Raw genomic sequence first — 18,272 nt, 5'->3', positions numbered from 1 at the left:
ACCGATCGCCGCGGGAACATGATGGTCATTGGTTATTTAAAGACGCCAATAACTTGCCTTGTCGTATCGAGCATCATAGACATAGTATTTACGCAAGAGCCGGTGCCACCCGGCCTTTCATTGAAACTCTTCGCTCGATACCGCTGATTGTCCGCGACTGCCCTTGCAGTTATACTCCATATGGAGCTTTCCACTATCCCCAACCAGTGGACCGGTAGCACAGAGCTTAGCTTCTCGTAACAGCGATGAACACCGTACAGATCGGTCCTCAAAGTTCCAGCCTGTGTTGTGCTCACAGCTATCCGATGAAGGACTTCATCGGGTCAATACGGTACGTACAATCCGGGATTGGGTCAGCTTTGTCTCCTGAATCGCTGCAACCAATTTGTTCTTCTGCTCTCTTGTCAAATTTTCCTCGAAGATGATTACAATTCAATTACAAGAAAGGTATACTTCCTGGCAAAAATTGAGGCTGCTATATGTATATTGCCCCACGGAAGTGGTTGGAATACCGAATGCGTAGTTCCATCCTGATGTCTCTGGGCGATAGATGCCTATCTATGCCTAGCTATCGCAAAGACCAACTTAGACAGCTTGTAGTTGGACGTTCGCACGAGTGGGATTTTCGTCTACTGATGGAGGTGGTCCTCATGAACATTGAGGAGACAACCCGCGGCAGTATATAGAGCAGCATTCTAACAGTTCGGAATATTATTCCGCTGTATGTCGCTAAGCTGAATCGTCAGCTGTCAAAAGGTCAAAAAGGTTTCTTTATCAGCACACCAAGAGCTACTGGCAATCGACTTAGGGCATTGCTTCTATTTCTGAGCTTTTTAAAAATTAAAGTGAAACTTGCAGAAAATCTATAAAGGTTATCATATGTGATACCAAGTACTTTGGGATAGTAGGTGGTCGGAATTCTTACGCCTTCGACTATCACATCCAACTGCTTATGCATCTGCGCTGAACATGTGGCTGAAGTGAACAGTGTGGCTGGAGATTTGGTGAGAGATATCTTCAGATTTCTTGCAGCAAAATAAACGGCGAGGTATTATTTCAACCTTATGCAGCTATAATCAAAGAGGAAATTGCGTGGTCGACACCTTATCTGATTTTCAGGTTTCGAATCCAGAAAAGCTCCATGAAATAATGTTTTATCTTACCACACAACCTAGTCAGATCAACATTGATAAAATCGAGCAGTTGTCCGTAAAGGATGGTTTAGAAAATTGTTTTTTTTAACCGAATTGCAGATTTTTTAACTACATATGGGCCTTAAATTTATATCGACTCCACTTTATATTGAAGTTTTATTCTTTCACGTTATGAACAGGGCACAGCTGAAAAGTACTCTAATGCTCTTGAAAGAATTCGAACTCAAGTTCACCATCATAGTGAGACATGCTAACCTGTGAACCACAGGTGCTACATCTTATTAGTAGCTTATCAGTGATTAGGGAGTGATTGACCCGATGAGGTCCTTCATCGGGCAAGGACTGCCGCCTCAACGTACAACACACTGCTACAACAACATCAGGGATTACTACGACTGTTTTTTACTTGCATGTTTCTGTCGACCACTACTACTTCCTCTAGTTCGACTAGAAGACATCTCTGATATTTGAATCTTCAACCGTGTCGAAACTCATGAGCTTCTTACATTGGCCGTAATGGACTGACTTTGTTTTAGATTTACAATTCTATTTAACTTTTCTAAATTTGAAGTTTAAAAATGTTTTGGTGCTCTCGCCAGGATTCGATCCCATTCGTTCAGCATCGTAACCGAACAGGCTAACCCATGTGCCATTGTAGCCTCTTTAGGTGCAGCAGTGTATAAAAGCCATTTAAGGTCTTAAAAAGATCGCAATGAGATCCAAATCTAAACAAAACAATCGCTTTGCCTACTTGTTAGTTGTAACTTACCGAATACCAATATCTAAATTCATACCCTTTTTTGGCCTTTTTCAAGAGGTTTATTTGAAAATGAAACTTTCTTTTAGGGTTAAATTCTAAAATACGAAATTTTGTTATTCTTTTTCTTGCTTTCCTCCGTATATGTATAGTATATAGTATGGAATCAATTTGTTACGGATATTATATATCAATATGTGTTTTTCATCCTTAATTTGCCTTCACTCTACTTGTCATCTGAAAGTTTACACAACAATAGTAACGGATTGAGAAAAAAAGAAAATTTTACATGCATTTAAGCCAATACTACTTACCATCATCGTCATCTTCTTCACCCTCACCATCCTCATCATCAAACACTTCCTCTTCATTGTCTTCATTGTCCTCATCATCATCTTCTGGCTCTACCTCAATATCAGGTACCAGATAATACTGCAGAGGGTTAAGCCATAAATCGTCTTTGATTAATTCGGCAATTTCATCATTAACTGGATCACTGTTATCGGTGAACCAATCGAAAAATGTCTTATACTCGGAATTTCGCTTCTTCTTGTTGGTAAATGGTTTTGAGAGCAATTGTTTTAAGAGATTTTTGCCTTCCTTCCACTGTATAGACGTGCTGGTTGACGAGGGGCAATCACTGTTCTCATCAGCTAAAGGAAAAAGTTATAAAAATTTAATTTTCTATTTTCCACGGAGTTAGTAAAACTTCTCAACTTACATCCCGTTCCCAAGTGGAATTCTTTTGTCAAAACCTTGTTTTCGAAGAATGGATTCTCATCGAAGTAAAAATGAATGCGATAACCCGATTTGATGTCTTCGAACTCCTCTACTTCCAATTTACTTAAGGCATGTAAACATTCCTCTTCTTCCTCGTCCAAAATTCCGGACACTTGTGGATGATTGATAAACTGTTAAGGGAAATGAAATATAATAAAAAAATATTTTTAATTTCGGATTTTATGTAGTAATTGTCCAGCTGTGGACAACAAAATTTAATGTTTCTCTTTTAAGAATATCATATTAGAGAACACATTTGAAAGGAGTAAAAGGGGGTTTTACAATCTACTGCCAAAGTTTAAAGACAAAATTGTACTGTTGTTAAAGCATTTGAAGGGTTTCTCGGATTCCGATTTCTATTCCACCAAGACGTTATAAGGATATTTGTTAAATATTTTACATGTTCTGAGTTCGAAACAGTGCTCTTTAAGGTGTACTTTCACACAAAATTTCCAAACTAATTTTAATCCAAAGTCTTGTTAAAAACTTAAATATGAGAAGCTAAACGCTGTATACAGTGAGCGTAAAAGTAAAGTTTACAAAAGTATTCGCTTGAAAAGTTTTTATTTCACACTTAAATGTGCTGATTATACGAGGGCTGCTATATAACTTTCTGTCCTTGGGAACACAACGTTTTGCCAGGTGCAATCTGACATTTCCATTGAAAAGTTTGACATTTTCTAGCACTATCGTTCGTACTCAGAACGTTATGACGTACGACACTCATTTGTGTTGCTTACACCAACTTGAAAAAAATTAATGACAAAAAAATTGGAATTAGCTCTCGAACATTTCCGTGTGACAAATTTCTCATTACTTTCAGCATGGATTATCATAACAACAGTGCAGGGATGAGCTTATTTGAGCACAATCTGACAATCACTCAAAAAAGGCTCGTGTGGATTGGAGCAAAAAATTTTTTGAAAAATGCAATCGTGGTTCTTCAAAAAAGAGTTTATAAGATCACCACTGTCGTTTCCCGTTTTGATCTTCGAAGTTGAGCCGAATCCAACAAAAATTGTTAATAGAAGATGAGCTTTGAAGCAAATTTTCGCCTGTTTCTTCGCTGAAACTGGTCGTGTGGCGACTGTTCCTCTGGAGCAACATAGGAGGTCAACTTTGAGCGGTACACCACAAATTGATCGCCTGTAGTTTAGGGAGTCTTGCTCACATTGACAATGCGAGCTCTCACACATTAGCCCAAAATGTCGAATTGATGGGTCATTCGTCGTACAGTCATGACTTCCTTTTTTCGTCAGAAAATGCTGCTGTAGCGTTCAATAACCATGTTTTGGAGGTGTCTCAATCGGAGTGGAAAAAGTGCTACAACAATTGGTTGGGCGCAGGCAAAACTGAGTAAATCATAGTGGAGGACACTTTGAAGAAATCTAAAACCGCTTTTGATGATAAAAATTTGCATTTTTATGATTAGACCGGATATTTATAAAGCAGCCCTAGTACCTAAAGTAGGCCTAATTTGATATAGATAGCGAAATTTGTCAAAAGCAATGTAAAATGAAATACGAACAAATTTCTTTCTGGAATATTCTAGGCGATTAAATGAAGTTGAAGGCATTTGACCAGAAAAGGCTTGTAAAATATGGCATTTATACACTTTATTTTGACGTTAACTGTATTTCGCTAAGTCAGTCTCGTCTGAAACTGTATATATCGCCGTTTGGTAGAAGGCTTGGTGCTAGAAGACTTAATGCCAACATGAGCTATACCATATCCTTCTAAGTAACAGGGAGGCAAAGCTTTGACAGAGCATATAGCCTGCTCCACGCTTTGGACTGTTAATGGAGATATCCCACCAGAATTATGGATGATTGCACGAGTTCGCGAATATGTCCATCACATACATCACCTAGTCTGGCAAATGACGTATCCTAGCTACACTTCATTGAAATCAGACCATTGATCGACCTAACAAAAGAAAGCTGTTATGTTGCCGCAAAGATCGGTCCTACCGGAACGAGCATTCCACCTAAGGAGCATAGCGAGGATCGCTAGCTTCATATAAAAATATGTGACAACAAAAAAACATCAATCATTGTAACTTAAATTCTGGTATTGGTAGTCCATGGTCTTTTGTCAATTCACCCGCGAACGCTGGAAGAAGGGATTTTAGGACCTCAGTACAATGACTCATTCGAAAAGAAAAGTTGTGTCAATAATCTCGGTGCTCGAGCCGATGACCATCAACCATTACGAATCCGAAGGGGATAATAAAGGGCACCTCACATGTTGGAACTTTAAAATCCAATGTTTGTGGGGTTCAGCTAAGAGCTACCAGGCGGGCATACTCCGTAAAAATACAGCGTGACTGCTAATAATGTTGCGGACAATAAATGGTATCGAGTGGAGTCTCATATGACGAGTTATAGCGCATTTAAATAACCAATAGCCATAAAGTTCTTTCGGCGATCGATCCTATGGAACAGAACGATCTTGCTCACCTACAAGAGCTTGACAAGTATCGCTACCTCCCCATGCAAATATTTGGCTACTATATTACACTCATGCAAATCCCTAAAGAGCGAAACATGGAGCTTCTTAAAACAGGGTTATATATCCGGCACTGTTTAATTTTTACTTAACCTATATTCCACCAACTCCGGACAGCATTGAAATTGAATCATATTGGGGGAGTCGATGATATAATGATTACGGCCATCATCTTTTCCAAAATACGTGTTATCACATTTGGCAAACTTTTCATGCCCTCGACACATAGCTTTGCCATTTGCGAGTCAGCATAGGATCTGGTTGACTACCTATTGGACAATTGGTGATTAGCGGCAAGCTATACTGCGGCAGAATTGAATAGCCAGGGAAGCGACACGCACGCTGCAATAATCTACGGACGTGCCAAAATGTTGCTATACAAATAGCTACAGGCTTTCTGCTGTTGATCAGCTCCATCGGGGGAAATATATCGCTCTCGTGTGGTATTTTAGCATTATATACTGGGCTATTGTCGATACAGCTATCCAAATTACCATCTTGTGGATGGGCAGCCATCGCCAAAAGATGTCAAGTTAAATCTTCATTACATAGAGCAGTAGATTCACCTATACAAAATAGAACCAGTAGATCAGGGGGCATAAGGCTGAGTTAAATGGCATTCATGAAAGTCCGGTAAACGAAGCTACAATGAGTTACCAAGTGAATACCCTTCTTGAAAACCACATCTCCTTGATAAACCCCAAGCTCTTTCATCAAAGTAGTTTAGTTATAGCTCTTCTACGTTCCGGCAGATTTAACAGCCTCAACTCCTTTTGCTCCCAGGATCGATGCCAATGTTAGATGTGCGGCAAACAAATCCTACTCGAACTACAAGTTGGTCAATCTAAACGCTTCCAAATCAAGTTATAGTTTCTTGAACTGGATATTAACCAAAGCCTATCAAACAAATTGAGTATAAAGATAGAACACACTGTTACAACATTTATGTCCTTTAAAAAATCCTAGCATTTGTAACGGGAAAGGCGGACGTGATATCGCCCGGAATAGGTTTTAGCCCTCCGAAAATAAAACGTTTTAATCCACAAACAAGAAAAAAAATATTTGAAACCATTTTAGATACCTTTTTAAATATCTACCACAAAAAAAGATTAAACTTTTTCCCACAAATGCCTCACTGTACCCAACTATGCGTTGTAACCACATTTTACTTAACCACCAATTTCAATTGCGATGGCAACCCTTCACAGCTATGTACACAACAAAAGTTAACCCGCCAGCGACAAAAATACGACTGACCCAACACACTACCCATACATACATACACAAATATGCGCCGCCAAACATTTTCTTTCAACTACGAGAATATTATACTAGTACAGATATACCCTATGTTATACAGTCACCAAATTTCTGAGGAATAACCATGTTCCCAGCCACATGCATCAGAGAGTGATGTAAAAACAAAAACAAGGCCAGGACTCCTAGGTCTATGCCATAACGATATGGAATAATTAAGAAAATGAAAAGATTAGCTAAGCAATTAGCCATTATACATACAACGGGAGTTCGTAACGACTCCACACAGCCATTTGACTGATCATCCTTGCCTCGTCTTTTTCTTTTGTACTTACCGCTGTCACCCAGAAGTTAGGTATGCGTTTCACCAATTCACTCCGCCTTTCATAGCAGGGCTTCCGGAGTTTATTGTATTTTTGCTCAACTTTGAGAATTTCCTCACTGGCCTTTTCATTGAGGGCGTCAATGTCGTTCTGACACGCGTCGATAAGTTCCAATGCTTCTGAGACAGCTTCATTAGGAGCTGAATTGCCCTCTTCCAACTTTGCGCGCTTACTCGGTAAACTGGACATGTTTGCAACAAAAATTATCTGGAGTTTTCTTCTCGATTCTACACAGAAAAAACAAAGGCTCGTCCCAGCAAGATAATGTGATTGCGGCGTCGATTCTTTTCGTTTTTCTTGCTTGATTGTGTGTAGTAATAATGATGGGATTCTATACGGTGTGTGAGTGTGCTTTATGTGTGTATTATAAATGGCGAAAAATGCCGGTTTGCAATAATCGATTATGCGACTCTGAACATCGACTATTGGGTAATTGATACATATTTACAATCATCGATAGTAGGCAGGATTCGGATATTTACTGGCATAGGACATTTGTATTTGAATGACTTAAACCCCGTTTTCACTGCTCTTTTTATTTAATACTCTAGTCAGCTGAGTTTATAAAGGGAAAACAGATGATCGAGCCATTAAATCGGAATTACAAGGGCAGTTTTTACGCGGTTTTATCACAAAAATGTAAAGGTTTTAAGGGCAGTGGGCACCTCAAATGCAATTTTCGTTGCCATAAAAATGCCTTGACATATACTAAGCTAACAAGAATAAACCCGAAGCCTTGCGTCATCGACGGCTCCTTGGAAAAAATCTTGATCGGATAAATTAGCACTTTTTGATGACTTATCGTTCAATTTTGTTGGACGAAAAATGTTAAAAAAGAATGAGACACGTGAGATAAATGTAATTATCTTGGTATTATTACTTCGGCTTTTTTTGCTTAAATCGGCTCATTTTTTTGCTTAAATCGCAGTGTGTTGTACACTGAATCTGTAGCCTTTGCCGATGAAGGACTTCATCGGGTCAGTCCGGTGCGTACAACCGGCTGCCATGGGATCAAGTTAATAATAGGCTTTTGCAATTAATTGAAGTGCAATTTGTCGCTGGTATTTTGCTCATAGAACTCCGTATCACTTTTACAGAATGTGTTCGCATTTTCTTTGTCATAATGTTTTTATAATGCATTTTGTCAGCTGTTCGGGCGAAAAGTCGAAGTTAGTACCTGAATTTTGTTTGTTAAAATGTTCCCACTTTAAATAAAAAATAAGCTTAAAATGTTGATGAAAAGTGTTCGTTTCGCTATAACTTGTTTTTACATCAAGTAAAAATTTGTGATAATCACAATCACAGTCGCTGCGCAGCAAGTCGTTTTCGTACTTAAAAATAATTACGTGCTTGTTAGTGTTAGAGATCTCGGTCCCATGTACGTACTCGGGTTGGAAAACAATTTGTTATTTGTGAATGCATAAGAAAGAATTTGTATATAAATATAAATAAATATTCTCCCAGGAATCACTTATAGAAGGTAAGGTCACTTGTGCAAACATAAAGTGGATAGGTCCCATGAAGATCATTAAGGATATCAAATTTGCCAATTGAAAATGTCATCAAATAGGATAAACCGTAAACAAAGAATGAATGTAAAAAGAGTACAAGTTGACATCGTCAATGCCAAGTACTGCCAAAAATTAAAGAAAAATGTATGTCGGCTGATCGCTTGGCTTAACCTTATTCAGTCAATCCTGTTCTACTCCTTAAATAAATAAAAATTGATTTTATATTAAAAAGATGTTCTATTAGATCCGATAATCTACACATGAGCAACAAAACAGAAATAGAAATACAACTTTAAAACACATTTGAAGAAGATAAAATGTAAAACAACATTTATTTCTTAAAACCACTTTGACACTTGCATTTACGGCAACATAGTACAAACATATGGAGTTTGACAGCTTTCCGCCTGAAAAGCTGAACACAATACTCAGCTTTATTGTACAAAATTATATTACATGTAAATGTCCCATGAGCCAGCTGTTTACAGAGAGTTTGTGCATTTCTAAAATATGGTAACTATCTTGTTATTCTTTATTTTCCTGCACGTGTAGCCAGTCGCTCGTTATAAGTTTCCAGGAGTTTTGATTTAATTTTAATAATTTTTTTGCTAATACAATGGTCATTGTTGAAAAATCGTTTCCTCGTGGAGGAATTCCAGCCTCAAAAGAGAAAGCGGCCACAACCAAATTAGATGGACAGGTTAGTAGCATTTTGTATTACCAAAACATCAAAAATAAATATTGCGGTTTTATTTTTCCACAGATTTTTGGTGCAGTCCAAAGAAAAATTAAAAAAACCAAAAGCAAATCTTCAAAAAAATTGTCCACCGTTGGAGATAATCAAAGTGAAGTTCTTGAATCCTTTTCAGCTCAAACTCTTTCCTATGAAACCATACAGGATGGCATGATTATCATGGGTATAGTCAAGAAAGTTGATCAGTTGTATTTGAGCATTGCATTGCCAGGTCGAATTACCGCTAGAGTATCGGCGTTGGAAATATCCGATTCATACACCAAAGCAACAAAGGAATTTCTACAAAACTCAACACAATCGGAGGGTTATAAACCCTTGACGGACCTCTATAAAGTGGGACAAATTGTCTATGGTCGAGTGCAAGAGCTCAAGACCAACGAACGAGGACAAACACTAGTGGATATGAGTTTGAAGCCAACTGAGGTTCATGCTGATTTAAATCACTCCAGTGTTCGCAAAGGGTTTGTGTTTAATGGAGCTATTGAAGAAGTACAGGAACATGGCTACATTATAGAGAGCGGCATTAAGGGTCTACGTTGTTTTGTTCCTTCGGATAAGGCACAAGAAGGACATGCTGTTGGTGAAATGGTCTATTTGAAAGTGGATAAAATGACAACTGATAAATCAGCTAGTACTTGCATTTGCAAAGAAATTCAGGAGGCCAAACTAAAAGTTAAAGACCAAAATGATCCCAGCTTGGATTATTTGCTGCCTAGCACTATTGTAAATTTTCAGGTAAGCCAACGTTTAAAGGACGGCCTAAAGGGGACAATAATGAACGAAGTATTCACTGCCTATGTTAATGAGCACCAACTAGGGGATGCTTTGTTAGGACCGGACGACTATGAAATAAATGCAAAGTTCGAGGCACGTATATTATATGTAATGCCGCTTACGAAATTGGTCTACCTAACACTCAAAGTGCAACGAAATCCGGAGGTTAAAACCGAAGATACCGATAATGAAGAATCCTCGACACTTAAATGCGGCGATGTTGTGGAGAATGCTAAAGTACATCACTTGGGCACAGGTGGAATTATATTGATATTGAATGACACATTTAAAGGAATGCTCTCCTTCAAAACCATTAAATCAAATTACAAAGGCAACTATGATCAGGATGAACTATTGGCGAAATATGCCACCAAGAGTACACATAAGGTGCGTATTCTGGACTATGATGTCATGGATTCTCTATACATTTGCACCGATAACACAACTGCAGTTAATGAGAAATTCTTTGCTTTGGAAGATTTTAAACCTGGTGATTTTCTAACAGCTAAAGTAAAACAATACAATGAAAAGATTGGTGGTTATACACTACAGGTGGGAATGGTTACAGGTAAGGTCACACATTTAAATGAAGCTGGCCTTAAATTTATACCTTTTTATTTGCTTTTATTACAGCAATTATTGAGAAACTTTTTCTGGCACCTTCCATCAAAATGCTTGAAGCGAATTCAAAACTTAAATGCCGCATTGTTGCTGTTAAACCAGAACGTAAGATGGTATATTTAACCAATCGCCCAGAGTATTTGGCCAAAAATTGTTCTATACTAACCAGTGTGAATGAGGCCAAAGTCAATGGCAACTATACTGGGACAGTGGTAAAATGTGGCAGCAGCTTTGCTTTGGTGAAGTTTTTTGGAGACGTCAAAGGAATTTTTTATCGTCAAAATGCTTCCCCTGGCCAGTTGGAAAACATGGAAGAAGGGCAGACTTTGCAGTTTCGTGTGGCCAGCAAACAAGACGATCAACTTATATTGGGTTTAGTGGAAAATACTTTTAAACTTGGCGAGATTTGTCCCATATCTATTGTACACAAACTTGAGTCGGGTCTGGAAGTGAAGGTCTCTTATGGTTTGGAAGAGGGACAGGAAATTGAGTTTAAAGGCCTGGTTCCATTGCGTCTGCTATCGAACTTTGTTGATTTGCTGCTTGCTAAACTGCAAATGTATCAAATCGGTGAACAAACCAAGGCTGTTAGTACCCTAAATAATGTTTTCAGCATAAGGGACGTCCCATATTTTACCGAAAATGCTACACCTAATTGGAAATCGGTAAAAGTTGGTGATATACTTAAAGGCTATGTAAAAGATGTCTCCGATGATGTAGTGGAAGTTATGGTTCCCATTAAAGGCTATACCAAAACCGTTAAAGTTCATTTAAATATGATGCTAATGGATGTAGCAAACTCCTCAAAAGTTTCCCTTACTCAAGATCAAGTTGTGTTTGTCAAAGTATTGGGCAAAGAGGATACAACAAAAACAATTTCGGTTTCGGCACAATTAACCGATGTTTGGGATGGCCAGATGAGCACCACATCGCAATTTGTAAAAGAGTAAGTGAATTTTTTTTTATTATTTTAAGCCTGAAATAACATGTATCATTTGCAGTTACCTAGACGAAGTGGATGCCATTAGAAAATCTTTAAAGAAACAAGGAAATCCAATTGGCCGTTATTCTGTGGGTGACAAAGTTACGGCCAAATTTCAGTGCGTCAATGAAACCACAGGTGATTGGGAGTATACCCTGCAGAAGACTCAGCTTATTGGTATAGTTAAATCAACCATGGTGGGCAAGGCCAAAAGCCCTAAACCCGAAACCAGTCAGGATTGTGTGATTTTATGGATAGACTACAGCAGTAATTTGCTACTTTTGAGCAATAGGCAAGGTGATATTGACCACATACTACCCGGTAAGGGCATACCTCAAAACTTGGTTGGCAAAGGTGGCATAAACGCCAAAGTTTTGTTCAAAAATGAAAGCATATTTGTGTGTTCCCTTAAGAAGGGTAAAAATCCTTTGGTCTATTGTCCCTCACAGCTGCACTTTAACGATTTTGAAAAAACCTCCAGCAACGCTGTAGAGGAAGGAAATTTTTGCAAATTAACATTTATTGACGATACCATACCAATAGCAGTTTTAGATGATACCTTTAAAATATGGTTGGAAGTGGGGAAAAAGAGAAAATTGCAAAAAGAAACAGCACAAGTCGCTGAGGGTCCCAGTGCCAAGAAACCCAAATTGGAAAAAGAAAAACAAAACAAAACTGAAAGAAAACGCAAAGACTCGGATTCGAAACAGGAACCCCCGAAGAAACTTAAACAAACCATCAAAGATGAAAGCAATCAGAGTCAACTTTTTTATGAAGACAAAACTGCAGATAGAAAGGCCGCATCCAAAGTTGTAGATACTGTAACAGGGACCACAGTAAGTGATCCTAAGGTCGCAAAATCCAAGCCAGTTGCCAAGACTCTGGCAGGTGTTAGTAATTTTTGGACCACAGATTTATCAAATATATCTAAGAATGATGAATCTTCGGAGGAAGAGGATGAAGACGAAAATGATGATGATGATAATAAAAAGTCCAACGATGGCAAAACCAAAAAGAAACTAACCACGGCAGAGAAATTCAAACAACAAAGGGAAGAAGAAGCCCGTTTAAGAGCCATTGAGGAAAAGTATGCAGATCCCAACCAATTACCCGATTCGGTGGATCAATTCGACAGATTGGTGCTTTCAGATCCCAATAACAGCAAACACTGGATTAACTACATGGTCTATCATCTACAGTCAGCGGAGATAGATAAAGCAAGAGCTGTAGCTAGACGTGCGCTTAAAACCATAACATTTAGAAATTCTGATGATCAGATAAATATATGGGTAGCGATGCTGAATCTTGAATTGCGTTATGGCAGCAAAGAATCTTTCAATGACATTCTCAAAGAGGCGCTTATGTACAATGATCCCTTGAAGGTCTACCTGAGAGCAGTGGAAATTATGACAGATGCTCAAAAGAATCAAGAAGTAATCGAAATGATTGGTGTGATTACTAAAAAATTCAAAACGGAACAGGAAATGTGGAGAGTAGCAGCAAATGCTTTCTTTACAATAGACATGCCGGAAAGAGCACAACAGTTATTGCACAGAGCTTTGACGTGCCTACCCGAAAGAGATCGTAAGCTAATTTTTTGAAACTTTTAATTGTTCCAAAGTAATTTTTTGGTTTGTTTTAGATGTCAATACCATTGTAATGTTTGCCAACCTAAATCATAAATTTGAAAACAACGAAATGGCACAAACGCTTTTGGATCAAGTAGTCACTTCGTATCCAAAACGCGTTGATGTTTGGTGTCAATATGTGGATATGCTGGTTAAAGCAGATTTAGTGGAGTCCGCTAGGTAAGTATTAATTAATTTGTTGCTAAATATATGTTGCAATTACTATGCTAATCTTTGGCAGAAACATTCTGGAACGTGCTGTGGTACAAAAAATTCCTTTGCGTAAAATGCGAACGATATTCAAGAAATATTTAGAATTTGAAGAACGTTTTGGTAACGATACTCTGGTGCAACGCGTAAAACAACTGGCCATAGATTATGTCAAAAAGAATGAACATCTTTGATTTATTTTTATTTTGTAAGCTTAATTTGTATAGTGCTTAAACTATATATTGTAAATGAATATAAATATACGATATCTTTAGACGTAATACTTATTTTGTTACACCAATTCATGGCTAAAGCATAAAGATTGTGAGTTGGCGAAACAGCGAAAGACGTGACCAAAGCTCGGGTCACATTTAGATCTGTCAAAATACGTACTGCGAAAGGTTGTCTTCTCAGTTTCCATATAGACAACCCCATGAGGAAAAGGCACAACTACGTGATGTCTCAGCAGCATCTTATGGGTTATTATCGCAGAAACCATCCCAATCAACATGATCTAGAGCTTAGATGGGCAGCATGTACATTGGGAAAATGAATAGAAGCACACGCCCAGTAAAAACAGCTTCGTTCGGCTGCCTCTATTTCAATTTGTTGGTGTTTGATAATACACACAAAAGCACAATTTGGTATTTTCAATAGAGCGTGAAGATATATAAATAAGTCGCCTAATCTACAACTATATTGCTCATTAAAAGGGAAGCGGAAATACTTCGGTAGCTGAATGTGTGACTAGCATTGGTTGTACATTCAAGTCTTTATAGAAACAAGGTCTCAAGTCGCTTGCCCATATACTATGCAGTGCCGATGTGAACCCAACATCTGCATCTGAGATTAGATCAACAGCTATCTGGATGTAAATCTGTGTCCTCTGTTTGCATGTTGACCTCTTCTTTCAGGAGACAAGGATCCATGAAATGCGATGACACACATATGTTACAACGCATAGGGTATTTTTACAGCAGCCATTCAAAAATATTTGCATCCCGGGACAGATGAGCACCACACAGGAGGTTGAAGTTTGAGCTCCGACCTGTGTGGTGTTCATCGTTATCATGACAAGCTAATTTTTTAGCTACCGGGAGCATTTTTAGGTTACGGATAGTGAAATACACCGTAGTAACTGCAATTCTTTTACAGACATTCAACGATATTGAATGCAGAGTCTCTCTTGTGTGTTAGCACGTCGTTCATGAATTGTGTGTTCGATAGATTTGACCAACTCTCCAACTATTTCCATTGTGCGAACTGCCCATTATTATCATCGGCATTCATTACGTTAATAAAAACACGATCGACTAACCAACTAATCCGTCAACATTTCCGTATTCCGGAAATCAGCTGATCTTTAGCATACCTATGCGATACGTACACAACTAACTGCAATCTGGTTGTCAGCTGTCAATTGATGAAGAACAGAAAGAAACCAAAAATTAATTAAATAATTTAGTCCGCTCAGTTGACATGAGATACAGCGTTGAAAAAGTTCGTGATTCAGTGATAGTGTGATTCACTCTTTGCCTCTGCATGCAAAAATCTCAAAATATCTTGGCATACTGAAAGGAAAATAAATACAAACAAAAAAGAAAATTTTACAATAAATGTTTTTTGTTTTTGTTGCTATCTGGTGGTGACGACGTTTAAATTGTGTGTCTAGCAGAAAGAATAAAAAATAATATATGCGAAAGGGCTTAACCAACCACTATAACAAAAATAGCAAACATCGGGCATTTCAGATCAAATTAGAAAAATAAGTATTCACACACACACACGCTACACCGAAGAAATCATAATAAAACGCGAAAAATCAGAAAATTGTTGTCTTCCTGTTTATTCGCTGAAATGGAATGATGAAAAGGAATTAAAAAAGAAGTAAAAAAGCAACATAATAACAAGAAGCAGGCACAAGCAAAAGATACCAAGAAAATTTATTGTTGTGTGCTGGTAAAATATATACTTATTAGTAAATATACATATATACTGCGAAGTTCTTAATAACGGTGGGTTGGTTGGGTGCATCTACAAGTTTTAAGTAACAACGACAAAGTAATATAAACTAATAAAATTTTAAGAAAGCAGAAAACAAAAAAAAAATCCTATTGACCAGTGCTAAAATCATACAAACACAGAACAAAAATTCGTCTGCCTACCTAATCACATACATATATACGCCGTGCCGAGAAATAAACGAAACCTACATAACTACATAAACGACGACGGCTACAACGCAACGACGGTACAAACGTAATTAAGAAAAAAAGAAGATATTCCAGAATTTTGTCATGGATCTTGCTTGTATAGTATTTAATGCAGCCAGGGAAAATAATTTAAATCTGCTGAAGGTGAGTAAACAATATCAGGCAAAAAAAAAAAACAATTATCTTAATCTTTTTGTTATGGCATCAGAAGACTGAAGAACAAAGAATTTGTCCATTTTCCCTCATCTGACAGGCATTGGTTCGCCACACACACACTCATAAGCTCGCCCATACAAACTTCTTATTTTTGTATGGAAGACTGTTGTGTGTAATATGTACATATATAGTATGTGTGTTTGCATATATACATACATACCTATATTTTCATTACAATGGTATGGTGTGGTAATTATTCAGGAAATGCGTTCTGATTTTTTAAATGGAAACAATAAGAAAAAAAGAATGCATTCCTTCTTTGTACACATCATCTGATACCAATACACCCACACCACCCTTTTGCTGGCAACCCCATTGCTTCGCACTCTTTCCTCTCACAGTGATGTGTTAAGAAAAACAAAACGGCGATAAATGTCATTCTGAGTGTTGTTATTGTTTTGGCGATTAATCGATAAGTCAAGACATTGCTATCTGGTTATCATTTGCGTTCATATGTATGGATTTTGGCATCACCGCCAGCCGCCGCCATTCAAGAAGGAAGTAAAACCACAATACCACAAACAATGGTCTGCTATTTACCTTTTTTTATATAGTGCATTTTGCTACTAAACCAACAAGCAGCACTCATCGTTATTCTCTTCGAAAATTGTTTCTTAGTTCCTTATCAAATTATGCATTAATGTTTTAGTTTCGAAGACGATAGACAATTTTGTATACGTATTTATGTATTTTTGATAACGTTTATAAATGTTTATTGATAACATACATGCATTCATTCCAAAAGGCCTGGCCCCCTAAGGAAATAATGTAGTATGTTGAAGCATGACTATCTGAAACCATCAAATAAATCATAGATCACGACATGACATTTAAAATACATGTGTAACAATTTAGGCAAAACGAATCTATAACGTAGGATCAGTAGGCCAAAAACTAATATCAATGCCCTGTAAGGTATATAAATAAATATATTTTATGTTTGCAACGGCTGTCATTTGACTGACTGACTCGTTTAGACAAATTAAGCCCATACCACAGCAACAACAAACCAAAGCCCGGCACGATATAACTGTGAGCATTACACTTTGAGCGCCATCTATTTGCAGGTGGAGGAAGCGATCAACGACGCCTATAACTTGCCTTCTTGAGTTGAGCATCATATGCAATCAGTATTTAAGCAAGAGCCATTGCCGCCCGCCCTATCACTGAAACTATACTTTATACAGCTGATTGTCGGCGACTGCAGTTACTCAGTTCATGGATGATTCTGTTTTATTTTTTTATTTTATATATTTTAATTGGCTTTGACAGAACATTTGTTTCACTAGGTGAAAGTAGAATAGCGTTCCAAGGGTCTCGATCTTCTGCGCTCAGTCTAAAATCTCTGACACCAAGTTTCGAGTTGTCTCCCACCACTTGATCTTTCCATCGGGCTTTTGGTCCTCCCGGTTTGCGTGTACCACCATCTTTGCCTTCAAAAGACTTCTTTGCTGGAGCTTCTTCATCGATTCTGACAACATGACCTTGCCATCGCAGCCGTTGTATTTTGATGCGTGTAACTATGCTATCATTGTCATACAGCTCGTAGTTCATACGTCGCCTATATTCTCCATTAACGCAAACTGGTCCATATATGTTACGATCATTCCACTATCCGCGTCCTAAGTCTCCGCAGCTGAGCTTTTCATGATAACAATGAACATTTCCTAGATCGGAACTCAAAGTTCCAACCTGTGATAACGATCCAGTTGGGATAACGACCCAGGAGATACTGCTTAGACAACATGAATATGTGTGTTTCTCTACTGTTAATGGAGTTACACTGCAAACTTGGCCCCAAAATTTGATTTCTAGGTTCGTTTTCTACCCTCATGTATGTTAGGTTAGCATAGGTTGCAGAGAATGATACCAAAATATTGTTTTAATACCCGCTGGGGCCCTAGGTGGCCCTTTGTGATACCTCAATCTTCTCTTCCATCTCCTTTACTTAAGACGGTCCGTCAACGCACCTCATACCATTTGGATGCCAGCATGAAGTTCTTGAGTCTGGTTGAACTTACCCCTCTTAGCTCCTTTAGTGCCTAGAAGAAGAAAGATCCAATTAACCTATTTCTACTACGACATAAAGCTGGATATAGGCAGAATAAATGAATGCTATCTTCCGGAACGTCGGTGCTATGGCACCATTGCACCCTCATGTACCTTTAATGCAAATGCCATAATGTCACGATCAGTTTACAAGGCCGCCATTGGCTTTTTGAGCGATTAACTGAAATTACTTTTTTTGAAAAAAAAAAAATGAAATATTTTTCTTTACTTAATCTTTACTTAATTTTTTTGCCTGCTGGGGTGAAGATCATTTTTCTTTGTTTGCTGCGTTTCATAAATTTTCTTTTGTTAACTTTTCCTTTGTTTTGAACCATATGAGAAAACTTTATGGTTGTTCATTATTCACCTTAAGACAATGTATTTTATATATGTACGTACGAGTATGTTGTGGAAACACTTATTAAGTGCGTTTCAACCAAACTTCTTATCGTTCATTTTGTCATTTTTACAATGC

At 37.9% G+C, this 18,272-nt stretch overlaps 3 protein-coding genes across 4 annotated transcripts in view; 2 read left to right on the top strand and 1 right to left on the bottom strand.

Moving 5' to 3' along the window:
• Window positions 1-2,002: 2,002 nt before the first annotated feature.
• LOC106082490 (protein SET) lies at window positions 2,003-7,193 on the bottom strand. Its single transcript, XM_013245039.2, has 4 exons — window positions 6,792-7,193; window positions 2,633-2,822; window positions 2,226-2,564; window positions 2,003-2,148 (listed from the first exon to the last, which is right to left on the bottom strand). The coding sequence occupies exons 1-4, from the start codon at window positions 7,026-7,028 to the stop codon at window positions 2,138-2,140; spliced, it is 777 nt and encodes a 258-aa protein (XP_013100493.1). The 5' UTR covers window positions 7,029-7,193; the 3' UTR covers window positions 2,003-2,137.
• Window positions 7,194-8,887: 1,694 nt separating this feature from the next.
• On the top strand, window positions 8,888-13,600 carry LOC106082489 (protein RRP5 homolog). Its single transcript, XM_013245038.2, has 6 exons — window positions 8,888-9,050; window positions 9,114-10,446; window positions 10,512-11,445; window positions 11,501-13,065; window positions 13,124-13,289; window positions 13,351-13,600. Exons 1-6 carry the CDS (start codon window positions 8,967-8,969, stop codon window positions 13,511-13,513), a joined length of 4,245 nt encoding a protein of 1,414 aa, XP_013100492.2. The 5' UTR covers window positions 8,888-8,966; the 3' UTR covers window positions 13,514-13,600.
• A 1,183-nt stretch (window positions 13,601-14,783) lies between these two features.
• Window positions 14,784-18,272, top strand: part of LOC106082479 (protein fem-1 homolog CG6966) — a 61,218-nt gene continuing 57,729 nt past the window's right edge. For both annotated transcript variants that reach the window (XM_013245023.2, XM_013245022.2), the window contains exon 1: window positions 14,784-15,676. In XM_013245023.2, coding sequence (XP_013100477.1) covers window positions 15,617-15,676 — 60 coding nt within the window. In that variant the 5' untranslated portion in view covers window positions 14,784-15,616. The remainder of the gene's footprint in view (window positions 15,677-18,272) is intronic.

This window comes from Stomoxys calcitrans, chromosome 2, assembly GCF_963082655.1.
Source record: "Stomoxys calcitrans chromosome 2, idStoCalc2.1, whole genome shotgun sequence".
Taxonomy (NCBI): Eukaryota; Metazoa; Arthropoda; class Insecta; order Diptera; family Muscidae; genus Stomoxys; species Stomoxys calcitrans.
This window is presented reverse-complemented; position numbering and strand designations above follow the sequence as displayed.